Genomic DNA, 19,056 nt, shown 5'->3' on the forward strand with positions numbered 1-19,056 from the left:
TGGTTGTTCTGCACGCTTAGTAAACAAACTACAGATAGTCCAAAATGCAGCAGCAAGAGTTCTTACTAGAACCAGGAAGTATGTCCATATTAGCCCGGTCCTGTCAACGCTGCACTGGCTCCCTATCAAACATTGTATAGATTTTAAAATATTGCTTATTACTTATAAAGCCCTGAATCGTTTAGCATCTCCGTATTTGAATGAGCTCCTTTTACATTATAATCCTCTACGTCCGATCCGTTAAAGGATTTTTAGGCTGCATTAATTAGGTAAACTGGAACCGGAAACACTTCCGATAACACCCTATGTACTTGCTACATCATTGGAAGAATGGCATCTACGCTAATATTTGTCTGTTTCTCTCTTGTTCCGAGGTCACCGTGGCCACCAGATCCAGTCTGTATCCAGATCAGAGGGTCACCCTGATCGTATCCAGACATGATGGTGGATCAGCACCTAGAAAGGACCTCTACTGCCCTGAAAGACAGCGGAGACCAGGACAACTAGTGCCCCAGATACAGATCCCCTGTAAAGACCTTGTCTCAGAGGACCACCAGGACAAGACCACAGGAAACCAATGATTCTTCTGCACAATTCTGACTTTGCTGCAGCCTGGAATTGAACTACTGGTTTCGTCTGGTCAGAGGAGAACTGGCCCCCCAACTGAGCCTGGTTTCTCCCAAGGTTTTTTCCTCCATTCTGTCACCGATGGAGTTGCGGTTCCTAGCCGCTGTCGCCTCTGGCTTGCTTAGTTGGGGTCACTTCATCTACAGCGATATCATTGACTTGCAAATAAATGCACAGACACTATTTAACGGAACAGAGATGACATCACTGAATTCAATGATGAACTGCCTTTAACTATCATTTTGCATTATTGACACACTGTTTTGCTAATGAATGTTGTTCAGTTGCTTTGACGCAATGTATTTTGTTTAAAGCGCTATATAAATAAAGGTGACTTTGACTTTGACTTTAAATGAGTATATAAAATTCTCTGTTACGGAAAGTATATAAGACAAGAATGTATTACTAATTTTAAATGACAAGAGGAATAAAGCCTCATTTTAATAGATCCATCTCAATATCACAAACTGACACAGTTTAGTATGCTGGACTTTTTATTTTATTTTTTTTATTTGAAGCTGAAGCTACACAGGACAGAGTAACCAACACCATGATAACATTACTCGAGTTTTCAAATGAGGAAAAACTTAATAACTATTTAGAATTACATTTATAAGCTTTCAAACTAAATGGCAATTTCAGAAAGACTACTAAAAAATCTGAAAAGATGAAAAAACAATATTGTCTTGCATAAAGCAGTAGTCCAATTGTCCTACTTCATGATTAAATTAATTGTGAGAAGTTTAAGGTTTACAACCTGAAAGTTAAGAGAAACTAACAGCTGTTATCTAACTCTGCAAATCAATTCAGTGTGAACGTTTTCTATTCAGTGGAGCCATGACGTTTCTTCTGTTTTAGTTGTTTGATTGGTTTAACAATGCTGTTTGACAGCAATGTTGGAGAATCCATGAACCTGAGTGAGCTGAGGAGAGTCCAGTGAGACCAGAAGTTTCTGTGGGCCGTGACACGTGGGAATAAACTTCTCTGTCAGGCACACTGTGGCATTCCCTGCAATGTCACTGTGAAGAAAGAAAGAAAGAAAGAAAGAAGAAAGAAAGAAAGAAAGAAAGAAGATGTTTTTATAATACTATGTATATTGTAAATAGTTTTTTTTATTTTAATAAATAATTAGACTAAATGTTTAGCAACAGATATAGAGTTTGCCATTATTTTCAGCAATCATAATTTATATAATTAATTAAAAATTAAATCGAATGATGCAAAAATTATTCGTTATTTTATTGAGCTATAAATTAATTTTACCCATAGTTGACAACTCTTGCATGCTGCTGTCCAAGTCCCACAAAGCGGAATACAGAGTTGTTCAGGACACGAGGCAGTGGATTCTGGAAAGTGATTTTGACTGGCACTTCTTGACCCAAGACAGCATCACTTACAGGCTGAGAAGAACCACATACAAGACACAATTTAACACTAAATAATTCCAACCAATCAAAAGATTAAACAGTTAAACTCTAACTTTAAACTCACAGCGACAACAAGATCTGGTGTGCGCAGTCTGAAGTTGTACTGGGTGGCCAGAACCTGCTTCGTCTGAGCCACGTGTCCAAAGAGGTTGAGCATCAGTGAGGTGTGATCCACCAGGTGTTCCTTATACTCGTCATAACTCAGGGTCCATTCCAGAGCTCTGCCTATTATAGCAAAAATGACAAACACTGAATGAATACTCATGCTTTCATTACAAGTCTCTTTACCCACAAGCTGCATAATGCCAACTGGGTGGTATCATGTATTGCAACTCTTTATCACTTCTCACATTCAGCTTTATCTTTTAACTCTTTATGGTTTCTTACATTCAGAGGGCTTGAGCTCGATGCATGTCTGGTCTCTCTTCAGGAAGGTCTTCCTGACTCCGGTGTAGTACGTGGCTGCAGCCTGGCTGTAGAGGGTGACGCTACGAGGTGAGCTGCATTTGTTTTTAAGATTGATGTAAAGCAAGGCATCCTTGCCCACACATAGTCCATCCTCTTTCAGGCTGACTTCACAGACAACATCCTCAGGACAGGGCAGTGGGTATGTGCATCTTCTCAAGCCATGACGAAGAGCTGTTTCCAAAGCAGTGCTCTTCTCAGAAGAACCTGATCAATAAAAGACAAAGTAAAATGCACATATGATTGAATCCCAGGAGAGATACCAAACTTCATCATTTCTAGAAGCCATGGTTCAAAGTATTAAGGGGCTAAAGCAGATGTTTTAAGTGAAATGCTTGTGGGTTTTACCATATGGGTGTTTGTAGAAATTTGTGATGTCTACACGTTGATCTGAGCCGACAGCTTTGGTACTGATGCAGTGACCTACTACATCCTTCTCAATATGAACAACACCAAAGGTCCCGTCACATCTCCGCTGCCAGTAAACCTTATCATTGTTCACCTAGAGACACAACAGGAATCAGAAGTTATAATCGCTATGTGTAAATTGTATGCAATGGTAAATTAAGGGAAATAACGCACTTCTGCGAAAAGGAAGGGCACATCATGCTTCAGGAAGACCTGCCCGCTGCGGATAGCAGCAACAGAGGTGGGACCGCAGCGGAAGAAGCCCTGGCTGGTCAGTTGAGGAGTGGAATCAACCACCTGCCAACCTCCAAAACCAGATGGCAGGTCTGGCCGAGTCATCCAGGCCTCATTCCACACATGGTAGTTCCTACATGGAAGAGAAGAAGAAAGATCTAGAAACACTTCATGGACATTCAGAGGAACTCTTGGTGACATTATAAATGGTAATGATACTTACCAGATTGGATCACGGTTCATGTGATCGATCAGCTGAAATTTCTCATCCAAGTAGACATCAGTTGACAAATGAACATCAGTGTCATGAGCAGAACAGAAGTTTGAAACTGGACGAGCAGGAACACCCAAACACCTCAACACTACGAGAAAGAGAAGAACAACAAAATAATTACATCTGTAATCATTTTCTTAAAACTTCTTCTTGTCCAGTCTGCAGGAACTCTTACGTGTGTTGGTGACTCCAGCAAAGGCCAAGCTCTGTCCATACTTGACTGGCGTTCCTCCACATTTGTAGAACTGTTTCAGGATGGCACTGCTGCTGCACCAGGATGTAGGAGCAGTTCCATCTCCATAGCAGTGTGACCAGTTACCCACCAGCACACCACTGCCTTTGCTGGCAATAACCTGATAAGGAGAGACAACTTTAAGTATTATAGAAATACTGAATTAAATAAAAGAACAAATCTGACTATTGTGTCAGGCTTTCCAAATGAAATCAGGTGTTGATAAGAAGGAAATGAAGACTCACCATGTCAGAAACCACTCTGGAAATGTTAATGGGGCTTCCCCACCCTGAGCAAGGTGTACAGCTCTTCTCCAACACATACATACACGCAGACAAGATTCCCTTCTCAAACTAAGAATCACAGATCACAGAGGAAGAAAATTAGATATTGTGAAGCAACCCCTTCATGCTATATTGTGCACTTTTATATCTCAAGTATGGGAAGGTCAGGAAAAAACTAGAAACCATAGTGGCGCCTTAGTCTCTAACATATCATGAACATTAAGATATCTTTGAACTTTTGTAATATATTAATGAAATGTTGGCTCTTACTTGACCAAAGTTCCATGTTTTGCAGCCAATCTGCTGCTTAGTTCCGTAGTAGATTCTGCCCATGTCATTCAGCACATACTCAGCTCTCTCCGCCTCATCACTCAGGTACACACAGTCATCTGATGAAGAGAACAATGTACTTTAATTGGAAAAGCATTTGTTTTCTTTCCTCATTTTATTACATTTTCATATTTAGGTTTCAGTTGTAATATTAAAGTATAATCAAACACGTACCTTTACACCAGGGGTTGAACAGCATGTAAATGTCATTTTCAGGAACATAAGGTAAAGTGAATCTTCCTCCTGGACAGTGTGTCACGACACTGAGCTGGTATCGTCCAACACAAGCAGTCGGAACAGAGTGCACACACAGTTTGATTCGGTTTTGGGCTCGTTCCACAATCTTTGCCCCCCAGCAGTCTTTCTTGAATTCTTCCACAATTGGAACGATCACATAAGTGCCGTCCCGGATGGATGGGATATGACCTGTTAAACATACAAAACAACACGAGATTCCAGTGATGGTAGAAATGCTGGTTCAGCTCCTCACATGTTCCTCCTCTACATATGTAGATACAGTATATTCTCTGTTGTCTTGGATCATTTAGAAACTAACCTAGTTTGAGCTCCAGGTGAAGCTTGTCACAACTGGGATTGAAAGGACGGCACAGATCAACCCACATGTTGAAACTCTGTCCTCTGCGGACGATGAGATGGTCATCAAGGAAACAATGTGTGTGATGCTCCTGACGATTCAGTCCGGTCCTGCACTTGAGAAGGTCGACTTTACTCACCCGGAGGACAGCATCTGAGAAAACATAAAAGCAGAACACAGGTAATTGGTTTTCAAGCAATTAATTCATTAATTTATAATGAGTAAGAATAACACATTTCCCATCATACACTGCAGGACAAAGATAAAGAAAATGTGAAGACTCTTACTCTCTGCTCCACAGACTTGCGTGCTTGTACAGTCATCCACATAATTCTTGACGACGACTTCCTTTGTGTCATAATCATGGCATTGAGCAACAAAACCGTAAGGATTAGCGTATGAAGTACCGCAAGGATAATCATATGAAGTACCCCAAGGATAATCATATGAAGTAGCGCAAGAAGTAGCATATGGAGTAGTGCATGGGTTAACACAAGGGTTAACATATGGGTAGGCATAAGGGGTAGTGCATGGGTCAGTGCAAGGGTTAACATATGGGTAATGATAAGGGATAGTGCATGGGTTAACGCGAGGGTTGGTGTGAACCGGTGTGTAGTATGCTGGTTTCCTCCAGTTGTACTCCTGCAGTTTAATGGCTGGGAAACGGCCAACGCTGCAGAGGTTTTTGTATGGGTTGTATACAAAAGGCATGCTGGGCAAAAAAGAAAGGAATGAGAGTCATGAGTGTGATCTGTAATTGGTCAGTAGATAGTTAATAATTCATAAATTAGGTCTCTTTGTTCTTAGAAATCAGATCTCCAGTTTCTTTTTAAGCTGCAATTGCTAGACAGCAAAAACATATCCTTACATGAAACATTGAGCTATTCCCAAAAATTTTGACTATATAAAGTTCATACCAGTATAATAGTTTTTAACCAACTCTCGATCCACAAAACAGCCTATGAAATCTAGATGTCAGCTTTCTAATAGAAATGAATAATTTAATAAAGTTTCAAACAATGTCTGAGATGATTACTTACATGGATGTTGTCCTTGTCTGTTCAAGAGAAACTGAACTGAAAACTGCTGCAGAAAGTGAACAGTAAGTCCTGCTTTAACCAGCTTGTGGCTCGTTCTGTAGTTTGTCTCTACAGCAGACGGGATATTTATACTACATCTCCATCTCCACCCCATCCACAGCTCATAGCTGAAGTGTGAATAGTTGTCCTCTTAAGAAAGCCATTAAAGGATTTTGAGTTGAGTTGTTATGAACTTTCATTTTAGACTAACATCTATTCCAGAGAATTGAACTTATTAAAATCAGCGTTACACTGCCTATGCTGGATACACCATGATATTGACAACAGAAATAAAACTTGTGTATATGAATATATAAGTTTTATTTCTGTTGTCAATATATTGGTGTATCCAGCATAGGCAGTGTAAAAAAAAAAAAAAAAATTCCTTAATGTGTATGTTGAATTGTTGCTGTATACATTAACATTCTCTCAGAGATTGAGAAATCAGTAACATTCTATAAGCTAAGTATGTCTATATATTTCTTAATGACCCTGTTTGTTAATCTTTTTATATTAAGAGATGAGTGAGCAGCACAATGATTTATTTATTTCATGCAAAGCAGAAAAAAAAAAATATTTTTACATATATTTGAAGGAATTAATCTCTGTTCAACATAGATAATAGATTTTAAGGGAAAATTTGCTCTTATACATACAGTAATAATGCATTATTAAATTAAATTAAATTGCAGTATTGATAGGAGTCCATTACTGTTAATTCTACATTTATTCTCATGATTGTCAGAACAAGGATGACTCTTTGATATATGACTGTTAGTCAGTTATTAAATACAATGACTCGTAAAATTGGAAAGAAGAGAAAATGAGTATGAGAATTCTCATGCTAGAGAATTTATTTAAAACAATGACCTGTTTAATTTTCATGTTTTATTCTTTAATTACATTTTTCCATTTCCCTGACAGAATATAAAATGCTGCTTCAGGCCCTGTGAATAAAACAGCGTCCCCATGCAGTGATGTTGGAAGATGTGTCTGACAAGAGCAAGTGGAAGTAAGGAATCTCATTTCATAACTTCAAATCAGTATGCACCTTTGGATTTATCAACTATGTTATAAAAGGCATTTTCAAGTATTTCATGATTTTTTTTTTTCTGAGACGATATAATTGTTCACTATCCCCAAACTGAACCTTATCCTCCACCCAGAAGGCGTATGAGAAAATAAGTAAAAAAAAAAAGCCTTTAATTTGACCAATTAAATTAAAATGACCCAAATACATCCATAAATCAATTGTTCAGCACATTATTAAAAGAATAATGACTCTGTGAAGGCTTTAGCAAATTGATATAACTACAGTGTGTCTAGTAATTCTGTTCAAACTTGACAGAAAACAATGAAAAGCACAATATTCATTCATTCAGTATTCATTTAGTCTGACTGTCCATCCATCCATCCATCCATCCATCCATCCATCCATCATTCTGTCCATTTATTCATCCATCCATATATCATTCCATCATTCCATCCTTTAATCCAAATCGAAATCAATCCATCAGAATGGATTTACTTAAAATGACGTTGTGTTTATCACACCATAATAATTTAGTTAAGTCAGTGAAATCAGTGCAATATGTGATGGTGTGACACAGTTGATGAAGATGTTGGATGGAAACCAAAATTTTGGAGATGCAAAACTCTCAAGAACAGGGTTGCTCTGATACGGCTGTCTACTGTAAGGCATTTTATAATTTATATTATGTATTACAGACCACTATTATAATGTTCTAGTCATTCTTACCCATAATTAATCTGACATGCTGCAGACCAAGTCCATCAATACAGAAATATCAAAGACCATAGGAACCACACATGAAGTGTTAATGGTCATGACTTTTCATGTCATGATCTGTTGTCATTCTGAAACACTTTCAATTTCAGGCTTCTTTAGTGCAGTATACATAATTACTTCTGAATGCCAAATCTTTTATTTATTTTCAGTGTTTATCTGCTGTGTTTGGTGTGTGTATTTTTTTAAAACCTTCTCTTTGCCATAAGTTCTGTCTAGAGCAGTGGTTTTCAACCTATGGGCCTATGGGCGATGGTTTTGCATAGACCGCCAATTATTATTAAAATAAATAATAATATTGTTAATATTTGTAAAAATGTCTAAGTGATAACATAATAACATAATTTCATATATATAATTAAATAAAAAAAATATTCTGTATATGCACTGCAAACGGTGAAGGACTACATTTGAACCTGTATAATAGTGATTGTTTTGATTATTTTGATTTAGGTGATTATTTTGACTGTTCTAGAGATGTTACAACTTTTTGAAAAAGCTCTAATTGGTTTTATTTTTTAAATCATTAAAATTAATCCTGAATGCATTTATGACTGTAAAGCATATCTGTGTGTGTCAAAATTGTGATTAAAATCGAAATCGCTAAATTGATCAAAGAAATCACGATAGGTTTCATTTTTTTTGGCCATATCGCACAGCCCTAGTTCATTCAATAAATACAATTAACAATCTAGCTTCTGAGTACTAAGTTATTAACCCAACAATAGCGGGGTCAGTTAATTTTTTTGCAATGGGCCGCGCAAACATATGTGTTTGGTTGTGTGGGCCGGCGAGTTGAAAAATATTGCGAACCACTGACCTAGAGTATTAGGAAGTGTTGTGTTGCTCTGGATGCTTCTCTGTGAACATTACATTGACATTAGTCAACCATGATATGTTATAAACATATTGGTTATCGTGTCAATTATTATTATTATTTTATTTACTACACTTGTTTTTATGAATATTTATTTGCACACAGTTTAATTCTTTCAAGAACATAATCTCTAAATAGCTGCATGCATTTACAGACAGACATAAAAGTGTTCATTATATTATTTGAATTCATTATATTATTCAAGTTCATTTTATTTCACATCCTTTACAAATGTAATTTTACATGAAATTATACAAAATGTATAAATGTTGTGTATATTACACAAAACAACGCCAGTGACAAAACAACGTCCTGCTTTGCCTGTATTAATTTTTGTGTGACAATATTGCATAAATACTTGGTTTTACATTTTAACATTTTAAGTAAGTAAGAGCTAAGTAAATAAATAAATAAATTAGTTTCTTTATTTGGGTGAGAAATGTCAGCTGATTGATCACATGAACTGTAATTCAGTCTGGTGAAGTACTATTTGTTGCAAACATTATGTTTTACATTGTTGCAATAAATCACTCAAGTCTTTGCATTTTAGAATTTAAAAATTCCCACCAAAAAAAAAATGTATAGACATCTTAATGCTTAAAGCTTTTTTCGAGGCTCGGAAGCCCGCGGTGTGGTTTCTTGTGTGAACTCACTGCTGCAGCTATTTATCTCTGAGGAGATTTATCCTTTTCCAAGATGGCGGCGCGTCCACACGCAGCCGCTTCTCTCTGTCCCGACAGAACGGTGTTTTTGTGTTTTTTGTCTTGTGAGTCGCAGTGTTTTTGTACTTCGTCGTAGGTCTACCTGTCTGTAAGCGTAAATACAGCCGCGAGTTTCTGTTCGATGTCAGCAGAACCGCATTTTTACAGTTAAACTACGCACACACGGAACAGCTGCGGGATCTCGTCTGCTACGGAGGCCTTCACCATCACCGACCCCCACTACTACATCTCGCCCACAGCGGAGGCGCCACGAGCAGAAGAGGGGTAAGCGCGGGGGTATTCGGGCTAGGCTAACGGCTAACCCACACAAGCCATCTATCCCCACCATCGTACTGGCTAACGTAACGCTCGTTGGACAATAAACCGGCTACATTCAATTACTACGCTCAACTCAGAGGACTGTAAGAGACTGCTGTGTTTTTGTGTTCACGGAAACATGGCTCAGAAACAGCGTTCCAGACTGCGCTATTCAGCTCGACCAACTGATGTGCTATCGAGTGGACAGAGCTCTCGTCGTGAGAGGAAAAACCCGTGGCGGCGGGCTTTGTGTTTACATCAATGACGCGTGGTGCCGCGATACTGTTGTGATCTGCAAACACTGCTTAGTTTGTTTATGATTATTAAGTTTCTGCCGTTCTATCTGCCGAGGGAATATACTGCTATACTGCTCATTTCGGTGTACATTCCCCCGTTCAACATCATCAGCAACACTAAATGGACTGTACCAGCACATCAGTGAGCAGCAGACAGCACACCCCGATGCTTTTCTCATCATAGCTGGGGATTTCAAACATGCTGACCTAAAGAGTGTGTTTCCAAAAATACACCAACACATTAACTTTCCAACATGAGGTAATAACTTTTTTGACTTTGTTTACACCACACAGAGAGGAGCTTACAAAAGCCCCCTCAGAGAGGCTAAGAGACAGCACTCCAGGAGGATAGCTCATCAATTCAGCGACAACAGAGACACTAGGTACCTGTGGCAGGGGATACAGACCATTACGGACTACAAGCCCCCACCACGGACCTGTGACAACAACATCTCTCTGCTGAACGAGCTGAACACCTTCTGCGCTTGCTTTGAGCAACAAAACAGCACCACTGCACAGAAGACTCCACCTCCTCCCGGCGACCAGGTGATGACGCTGACCTCAGACAGCGTGAGTAGATCATTCAGCAGGATCAATGCACGCAAAGCTTAGGGTCCTCACAACATCCCTGGGCGTGAACTGAAAGAAACTCACTTCACTTCACATTTTCAACATCTCACTGAGTCAGGCTGTTGTTCCCACATGTTTCAAAACTACCACCATCATTCCAGTTAAGAAGCCATCTCCATCCTGCTTTAATGACTATCGTCCTGTTGCACTTACCCCCATCCTCATGAAGTGCTTTGAACGGCTAGTCATGCACCACATCAAGTCTGCCCCCCCCCCTCCCTGGACCCCTTCCAGTTTGCATATCGGTCCAACCAGTCAACCGATGATGCTATCTCCACTACCCTCTACTCAGCACTCACACATCTGGACAAAAAGGACTCATATGTCAAAATAGACTTCAGTTCAGCATTCAACACAATCATTCCTCAACAGCTCATTTACAAACTGATTCAGCTGGGGCTCAACGCTTCACTGTGCAACTGGCTGTTGGACTTTCTGACTGGAAGACCTCAGGCAGTACAGGTCAGCAGCAACACAACCAGCACCATCACACTGAACACTGGGGCCCCCCCAAGGATGTGTGCTGAGCCCCCTCCTCTTCACTCTGCTGACCCCTTACTGCACACCATCTCCAACCTCTTTATTAAGTTTGCAGATGTCTCATTAGCAACAAAGATGAGACAAACTACATGACTGAGGTGAGCCGCCTGGCCAAGTGGTGCAGTGACAACAATCTCTCTCTGAACATGGAGAAGACAAAGGAGATTGTTGTAGACTTCAGAAGAGCACACACTCAGCACGTTCCTCTGACCATCAACGGTGCGACTGTGGAGAGAGTGAGCAGCACCAAGTTCCTGGGTGTGCACATCACAGAGGACCTCTCCTGGACTGAAAACAATGCAGCACTGGCCAAAAAATCATAACGGCGTCTCTACTTCCCCTGCAAACTGAGGAGAGCCAGAGCCCCGGCCCCCATCATGTACACCTTCTACGGAGGCACCATCGAGAGAATCCTGACGAGCTGCATGAATGTCTGGTATGGCGCCTGCAAATGCGTCCTGCCGGAAGACTCTGCAACGCATAGTGAGAGCCGCTGAGAAGATCATTGGTGTCCTTCTCCCCTCCCTCCAGGACATTTATAGAACACGTTTCACCTGCAAAGCCCTCTGCATCACAGGTGATCCCACTCACCCATCACACAGCTTCTTCAGCCTGCTATCATCAGGGAGGAGACTGCGGAGTCTCCAGGCCAGGACCAGCAGACTGAAGGACAGCTACATCCACCAGGCTGTCAGGAAGCTGAACTCCCTCCAGAACTTGCCCCCCCCCTCCCCTCTTGTTGTTTGACTCTATTTAATAATGAGGAATGCAATTAGGCGTTTGACTATGAGAAGTTAGATATATCATTTTATATATTTAATATGAATCTTACCATGCCAGATTGTGTATACTCATCTTGTTGTTTAGCTGCATTTCATTCTGAGGAATTAAATTAAAAATTGATCTGACTGTGAGAAGTTGCAAAAAAAAAATTGGTTTTTGATATGAATTGAATCACACCAGAACATGTCAACTCATCTGGTTGTTTTATTGCACTTAATTCTGAGGAATATAATGACATATTTATCTCACTTTGAGAAGTTAGATTAACAGGAGCTCTTGGGATAAAAATGTATTGGGAAGAGCACATGTTTACCTCTCTTCCTCTGAGGGCTGCTGGGCGGAGCAGTCCAAACCTATCATGTTCCTCCTCCTCATTCTGGGGGCATCACTTCTCGTACTCCGCTGAGTCTAGAGTCAGAGTAGCACTCCCAGGCCGAAGCCTTCTAGCGGAAAGCAGTTCTGCAGAACATTTTTCTCACTGGATAGTCTTTGTCAGTGTACTCCGCATAAAATGGTGCCTGTCACGAGATCAGTCTGACAACCCCGCCGTTGTTTCATAGCATAGCGGTCTCCGGTGAGCGATTCTATCAGTTACTGCCCAGAAACATAGCAGTACTAAGAGGCTCGCTACCTCTACGGAAGTCTATGGAGGCAAAAGCCTACTAATACCAATACTTAATAAAGGATGCTGTCCTAAAACCTCGAGTCCTCTGATCTCCCCTTGCCCTTGATGGTCAAGGCTTACTCCACTAGGAGTGTGGTAGCCTCAAAGGCCTTCCAAGCGGGTGTCTCCATGCAGGACATCTAAAGTGCTGCGGGTTGATCCACGCCCCTTAGCCTTTGTCAAGTTCAATGGCTTAGATATGGGAGCCACTCCAGGCTCTTCTGTTCTCTCGCCCTAGCGGTGCAGGTTCACACACTAGGCAGAGATTTTAAAGTCTGGCGGCATGGGTTCCTTCGAGGGACTATGGTTACATGCGTAACCTGAGACATTTCTTAATATTCCATCATGAATATTTTGATCTTTCTCTCTCATGTAAAACACAATCTAGATGAACAATTCTAGGAGAACAATAAAGGTTTCCATGGCAGCAGAGATGTGATGGGAATTCTGATGTTGTCCACGAGAAAAATGCAGTTGGTCACTGCATCAGCACCACAGATGTCAGCTCAGGCAAACGCTTTATCACACACCTCTGCAAACATTCACAAGGTGAAAAATGAGACTGGGACTGAAGCATGCCAGAATTGTTAGCTGTGGGTAAAATTAATTAAACCCGATCTCCCAGGAAAATGTACCTCTTTGTAGGGCTGCACAATAAATCACATGACATATTTAATGCATAAATTGTCAGTAAAGCTGGTTCTGTATTCAGCGGTAAATCTTACTGCGTGCGCAGTAAACCCGGGTAGGAAAATCTGACAGGGTAGGATAAAATGTCAGGACACCGGCAGCAACTGGGACAGTGATAGATATTGCGATCATTAGGTTGGCGACCACTGGTCTATATTAATGTTTTGAGGTTTTAGAAACAAGCAAAAGTTAGGATAAATGTCTATATACAATTCAATGTTATGGAAAGTGTATAAGACAAGAATGTACTACCAAATTTTAAATGACAAGAGGAATAAAGCCTCATTTTAATAGATCCCTTTATATCACAACCTGACACAGTTTAGTATGATGGATTTTTTATTTTGAAGCTGAAGCTACACAGGACAGAGTAACCAACACCATGATACAATTACTTGCGTTTTCAAATTAGGAAAAACTGGGTAATAACTATTCAGAATTACATTTATAAGCTTTCAAACTAAATGGCAATTTCAGAAAGACTACTAAAAAATCTGAAAAGATGAAAAAACAATATTGTCTTGCATAAAGCATTAGTGCAATTGTCCTACATCATGATTAAATGCATTGTGAGACGTTTAAGGTTTACAACCTGAAAGTTAAGAGAAACTAACAGCTGTTATCTAACTCTGCAAATCAATTCAGTGTGAACGTTTTCTATTCAGTGGAGCCATGACGTTTCTTCTGTTTTGGTTGTTTGATTGGTTTAACAATGCTGTTTGACAGCAATGTTGGAGAATCCATGAACCTGAGTGAGCTGAGGAGAGTCCAGTGAGACCAGAAGTTTCTGTGGGCCGTGACACGTGGGAATAAACTTCTCTGTCAGGCACACTGTGGCATTCCCTGCAATGTCACTGTGAAAGAAAGAAAGATGATTTTATAATACTGTGTAATTATATTTTACTCTTCTTTTTTTTTTTTTTTTTGATTAAATGATCACTGTTTAGCAACAGTTTGAATATAATGCAAAATTAATTTACGGTTTAAATAATTAAATCAATTTTACCCATAGTTGACAACTCTTGCATGCTGCTGTCCAAGTCCCACAAAGCGGAATACTGAGTTCTTCAGGACACGAGGCAGTGGATTCTGGAAAGTGATTTTGACTGGCACTTCTTGACCCAAGACCGCATCACTTACAGGCTGAGAAGAAGCACATACAAGACACAATTTAACACTAAATAATTCCAACCAATCAAAAGATTCAAAAGTTAAACTCTAACTTTAAACTCACAGCGACAACAAGATCTGGTGTGCGCAGTCTGAAGTTGTACTGGGTGGCCAGAACCTGCTTCGTCTGAGCCACGTGTCCAAAGAGGTTGAGCATCAGTGAGGTGTGATCCACCAGGTGTTCCTTATACTCGTCATAACTCAGGGTCCATTCCAGAGCTCTGCCTATTATAGCAAAAATGACAAATACTGAATGAATACTCATGCTTTCATTACAAGTCTCTTTACCCATAAGCTGCATAATGCCAACTGGGTGGTATCATGTATTGCAACTCTTTATCACTTCTCACATTCAGCTTTATCTTTGAACTCTTTATGATTTCTTACATTCAGAGGGCTTGAGCTCGATGCATGTCTGGTCTCTCTTCAGGAAGGTCTTCCTGACTCCGGTGTAGTACGTGGCTGCAGCCTGGCTGTAGAGGGTGACGCTACGAGGTGAGCTGCATTTGTTTTTAAGATTGATGTAAAGCAAGGCATCCTTGCCCACACATAGTCCATCCTCTTTTAGGCTGACTTCACAGACAACATCCTCAGGACAGGGCAGTGGGTATGTGCATCTTCTCAAGCCATGACGAAGAGCTGTTTCCAAAGCAGTGCTCTTCTCAGAAGAACCTGATCAATAAAAGAAAGAGTAAAATGCACATATGGTTGAATCCCAGGAGAGATACCAAACTTCATCATTTCTAGAAGCCATGGTTCAAAGTATTAAGGGGCTAAAGCAGATGTTTTAAGTGAAATGCTTGTGGGTTTTACCATATGGGTGTTTGTAGAAATTTGTGATGTCTACACGTTGATCTGAGCCGACAGCTTTGGTACTGATGCAGTGACCTACTACATCCTTCTCAATATGAACAACACCAAAGGTCCCGTCACATCTCCGCTGCCAGTAAACCTTATCATTGTTCACCTAGAGCCACAACAGGAATCAGAAGTTATAATCGCTGTCTGTAAATTGTATGCAATGGTAAATTAAAGGAAATAACGCACTTCTGCGAAAAGGAAGGGCACATCATGCTTCAGGAAGACCTGCCCGCTGCGGATCGCAGCAACAGAGGTGGGACCACAGCGGAAGAAGCCCTGGCTGGTCAGTTGAGGAGTGGAATCAACCACCTGCCAACCTCCAAAACCAGATGGCAGGTCTGGCCGAGTCATCCAGGCCTCATTCCACACATGGTAGTTCCTACATGGAAGAGAAGAAGAAAGATCTAGAAACACTTCATGGACATTCAGAGGAACTCTTGGTGACATTATAAATGGTAATAATGCTTACCAGATTGGATCACGGTTCATGTGATCGATCAGCTGAAATTTCTCATCCAAGTAGACATCAGTTGACAAATGAACATCAGTGTCATGAGCAGAACAGAAGTTTGAAACTGGACGAGCAGGAACACCCAAACACCTCAACACTACGAGAAAGAGAAGAACAACAAAATAATTACATCTGTAATCACTTTCTCAAAACTTCTTCTTGTCCAGTCTGCAGGAACTCTTACGTGTGTTGGTGACTCCAGCAAAGGCCAAGCTCTGTCCATACTTGACTGGCGTTCCTCCACATTTGTAGAACTGTTTCAGGATGGCACTGCTGCTGCACCAGGATGTAGGAGCAGTTCCATCTCCATAGCAGTGTGACCAGTTACCCACCAGCACACCACTGCCTTTGCTGGCAATAACCTGTTAAGGAAAGACAACTGAAAGTATTATAGAAATACTGAATTAAATAAAAGAACAAATCTGACTATTGTGTCAGGCTTTCCAAATGAAATCAGGGTGTTGATAAGAAGGAAATGAAGACTCACCATGTCAGAAACCACTCTGGAAATGTTAATGGGGCTTCCCCACCCTGAGCAAGGTGTACAGCTCTTCTCCAACACATACATACACGCAGACAAGATTCCCTTCTCAAACTAAGAATCAGACAGCAGAGTAAAGAAATGAGAGATTGTTCATAAAATTCTGTAGAATTATGTTTCAGATGGGATTAGAAATGTGATCGGTTCAAGCAATAGGTTCCAGCATTTTTAATGTGCACCCTTGCTACTTATAGGCAAGGGTGCACTTAAGTGTTATTCAGTCTGATCCACATAAGAGCACCTGGAGATTTGGTTTGGTTCTCACAATGCACATAGTGTGACCAATTTAACAAAACCTATATATATATATATATATATATATATATATATATATATATATATATATATATATATATATATATATATATATATATATATATATATATATATATATATATATATATATATATGTATGTATGTAACTAATAAAAGCAATAATAATATTACTGAACTTATTTCATTTTTTAAAATAAGACAAAAAACTAAAGTGTGATAATAATTTTAAAACAGAAACAAGGACTATTAAATAAAAAATACAATTATTTTATAGTAAACTAAAATAAAATGCTAATATTTTTTTATATGAAATTTCATCCATTTTCAAACTTAAATTTAGCAAGCTTTTATTTTGGCGGGCTGCCGAGATGTAAGTTTTTTATACGTTGTTACGGTTTGTGGATCTAAAATGGTTGTGGTGCAATTAAATTAAATGTATGCATTTAGCAGATGCTTTTATCCAAAGCGGCTTACAGTGCAGTTCATTCAGGCTATCAATTTTTACCTATCATGTGTTCCCAGGGAATCAAACCCCCAACTTTGGGTTTGATAAGTAAATGCTCTACCAATTGAGCTACAGGAACGCAATAACAGCTGTCAAACATGTCTGTACGCAAATGAGCAGTCGGAACTTACTTACACAGTGCATTTTTTCTTTTTTCTTTTGGTCCCACATGCACACTTATAACTAAGATTACTTACTAGAAAAAGAACAGTTTTGTCATTTCCAACATTTTCCAGTGACTCCAAACTCCCACTGAAGTCAGTGGATTCACAGCATCTCTCTGATATACACACAAGTTAATGGTAGACACTTTTGTAATACATGAGTGAAAGTTTGGCTCTTACTTGACCAAAGTTCCATGTTTTGCAGCCAATCTGCTGCTTAGTTCCGTAGTAGATTCTGCCCATGTCATTCAGCACATACTCAGCTCTCTCCGCCTCATCACTCAGGTACACACAGTCATCTGATGAAGAGAACAATTGCTTTAAACGGAAAAGCATTTGTTTTCTTTCCTCACTCTATTACATTTTCATATTTAGGTTTCAGTTGTAATATTAAAGTATAATCAATCACGTACCTTTACACCAGGGGTTGAACAGCATGTAAATGTCATTTTCAGGAACATAAGGTAAAGTGAATCTTCCTCCTGGACAGTGTGTCACGACACTGAGCTGGTATCGTCCAACACAAGCAGTCGGAACAGAGTTCACACACAGTTTGATTCGGTTTTGGGCTCGTTCCACAATCTTTGCACCCCAGCAGTCTTTCTTGAACTCTTCCACAATTGGAACGATCACATAAGTGCCGTCCCGGATGGATGGGATATGACCTGTTAAACATACAAAACAACAAGAGATTCCAGTGATGGTAGAAATGCTGGTTCAGCTCCTCACATGTTCCTCCTCTACATATGTAGATACAGTTTATTCTCTGTTGTCTTGGATCTTTTAGAAACTAACCTAGTTTGAGCTCCAGGTGAAGCTTGTCACAACTGGGATTGAAAGGACGGCACAGATCAACCCACATGTTGAAACTCTGTCCTCTGCGGACGATGAGATGGTCATCAAGGAAACAATGTGTGTGATGCTCCTGACGATTCAGTCCGGTCCTGCACTTGAGAAGGTCGACTTTACTCACCCAGAGGACAGCATCTGAGAAAACATAAAAGCAGAACACAGGTAATTGGTTTTCAAACAAATAATTCATTGAGTTATTATGAGTAAGAATAACAAATTTCCCATCATACACTGCAGGACAAAGATAAAGAAAATGTGAAGACTCTTACTCTCTGCTCCACAGACTTGCGTGCTTGTACAGTCATCCACATAATTCTTGACGACGACTTCCTTTGTGTCATAATCATGGCATTGAGCAACAAAACCGTAAGGATTAGCGTATGAAGTACCGCAAGGATAATCATATGAAGTACCCCAAGGATAATCATATGAAGTACCCCAAGGATAATCATATGAAGTAGCGCAAGGAGTAGCATATGGAGTAGTGCATGGGTTAACACAAGGGTTAACATATGGGTAGGCATAAGGGGTAGTGCAAGGGTTAACATATGAGTAATGATAAGGGATAGTGCATGGGTTAACGCGAGGGTTGGTGTGAACCGGTGTGTAGTATGCTGGTTTCCTCCAGTTGTACTCCTGCAGTTTAATGGCTGGGAAACGGCCAACGCTGCAGAGGTTTTTGTATGGGTTGTATACAAAAGGCATGCTGGGCAAAAAAGAAAGAAATGAGAGTCATGAGTGTGATCTGTAATTGGTCAGTAGATGGTTAATAATTCATAAATTGGGTCTCTTTGTTCTTAGAAATCAGATCTCCAGTTTATTTTTAAGCTGTAATTACTAGACAGCAAAAAACATATCCGTACATGAAACATTGAGCTATTCCCAAAAATTTTAACTATATAAAGTTCATACCAG

At 39.9% G+C, this 19,056-nt stretch overlaps 2 protein-coding genes across 2 annotated transcripts; both read right to left on the reverse strand.

The window, feature by feature from the left end:
* Positions 1-1,491: 1,491 nt before the first annotated feature.
* On the reverse strand, positions 1,492-5,359 carry LOC113080283 (protein-glutamine gamma-glutamyltransferase K-like; the record flags this gene model as incomplete). Its single annotated transcript, XM_026252484.1, has 13 exons — positions 1,492-1,646; positions 1,891-2,027; positions 2,119-2,279; positions 2,442-2,726; positions 2,868-3,021; positions 3,102-3,294; positions 3,385-3,523; positions 3,611-3,788; positions 3,913-4,020; positions 4,222-4,340; positions 4,456-4,707; positions 4,838-5,029; positions 5,164-5,359. Coding segments are annotated over 13 exons (2,262 nt in total), but the record flags the coding sequence as incomplete, so codon positions are not given.
* Positions 5,360-13,859: 8,500 nt separating this feature from the next.
* LOC113080284 (protein-glutamine gamma-glutamyltransferase K-like) lies at positions 13,860-18,846 on the reverse strand. Its single transcript, XM_026252485.1, has 13 exons — positions 18,411-18,846; positions 18,085-18,276; positions 17,703-17,954; positions 17,470-17,588; positions 16,291-16,398; positions 15,988-16,165; positions 15,762-15,900; positions 15,479-15,671; positions 15,245-15,398; positions 14,819-15,103; positions 14,496-14,656; positions 14,268-14,404; positions 13,860-14,115 (listed from the first exon to the last, which is right to left on the reverse strand). Exons 1-13 carry the CDS (start codon positions 18,844-18,846, stop codon positions 13,968-13,970), a joined length of 2,502 nt encoding a protein of 833 aa, XP_026108270.1. The 3' UTR covers positions 13,860-13,967.
* Positions 18,847-19,056: the final 210 nt, after the last annotated feature.

The sequence above is a fragment of the Carassius auratus genome, unplaced genomic scaffold (genome assembly GCF_003368295.1).
Source record: "Carassius auratus strain Wakin unplaced genomic scaffold, ASM336829v1 scaf_tig00030649, whole genome shotgun sequence".
NCBI classification, from domain to species: Eukaryota; Metazoa; Chordata; class Actinopteri; order Cypriniformes; family Cyprinidae; genus Carassius; species Carassius auratus.

What these genes read in the sequence shown, in the direction of transcription:
- LOC113080284 (XM_026252485.1), bottom strand. Translation starts at nt 18,846, where the DNA reads ATGCCTTTTGTATACAACCCATACAAAAACCTCTGCAGCGTTGGCCGT. An exon ending in GTTCAACCCCTGGTGTAAAG is followed by an intron (nt 17,589 to 17,702) that starts GTACGTGATTGA and finishes TCTCTTCATCAG; the next exon opens with ATGACTGTGTGTACCTGAGT. An exon ending in GCAAGAGTTGTCAACTATGG is followed by an intron (nt 14,116 to 14,267) that starts GTAAAATTGATT and finishes TTTCTTTCACAG; the next exon opens with TGACATTGCAGGGAATGCCA.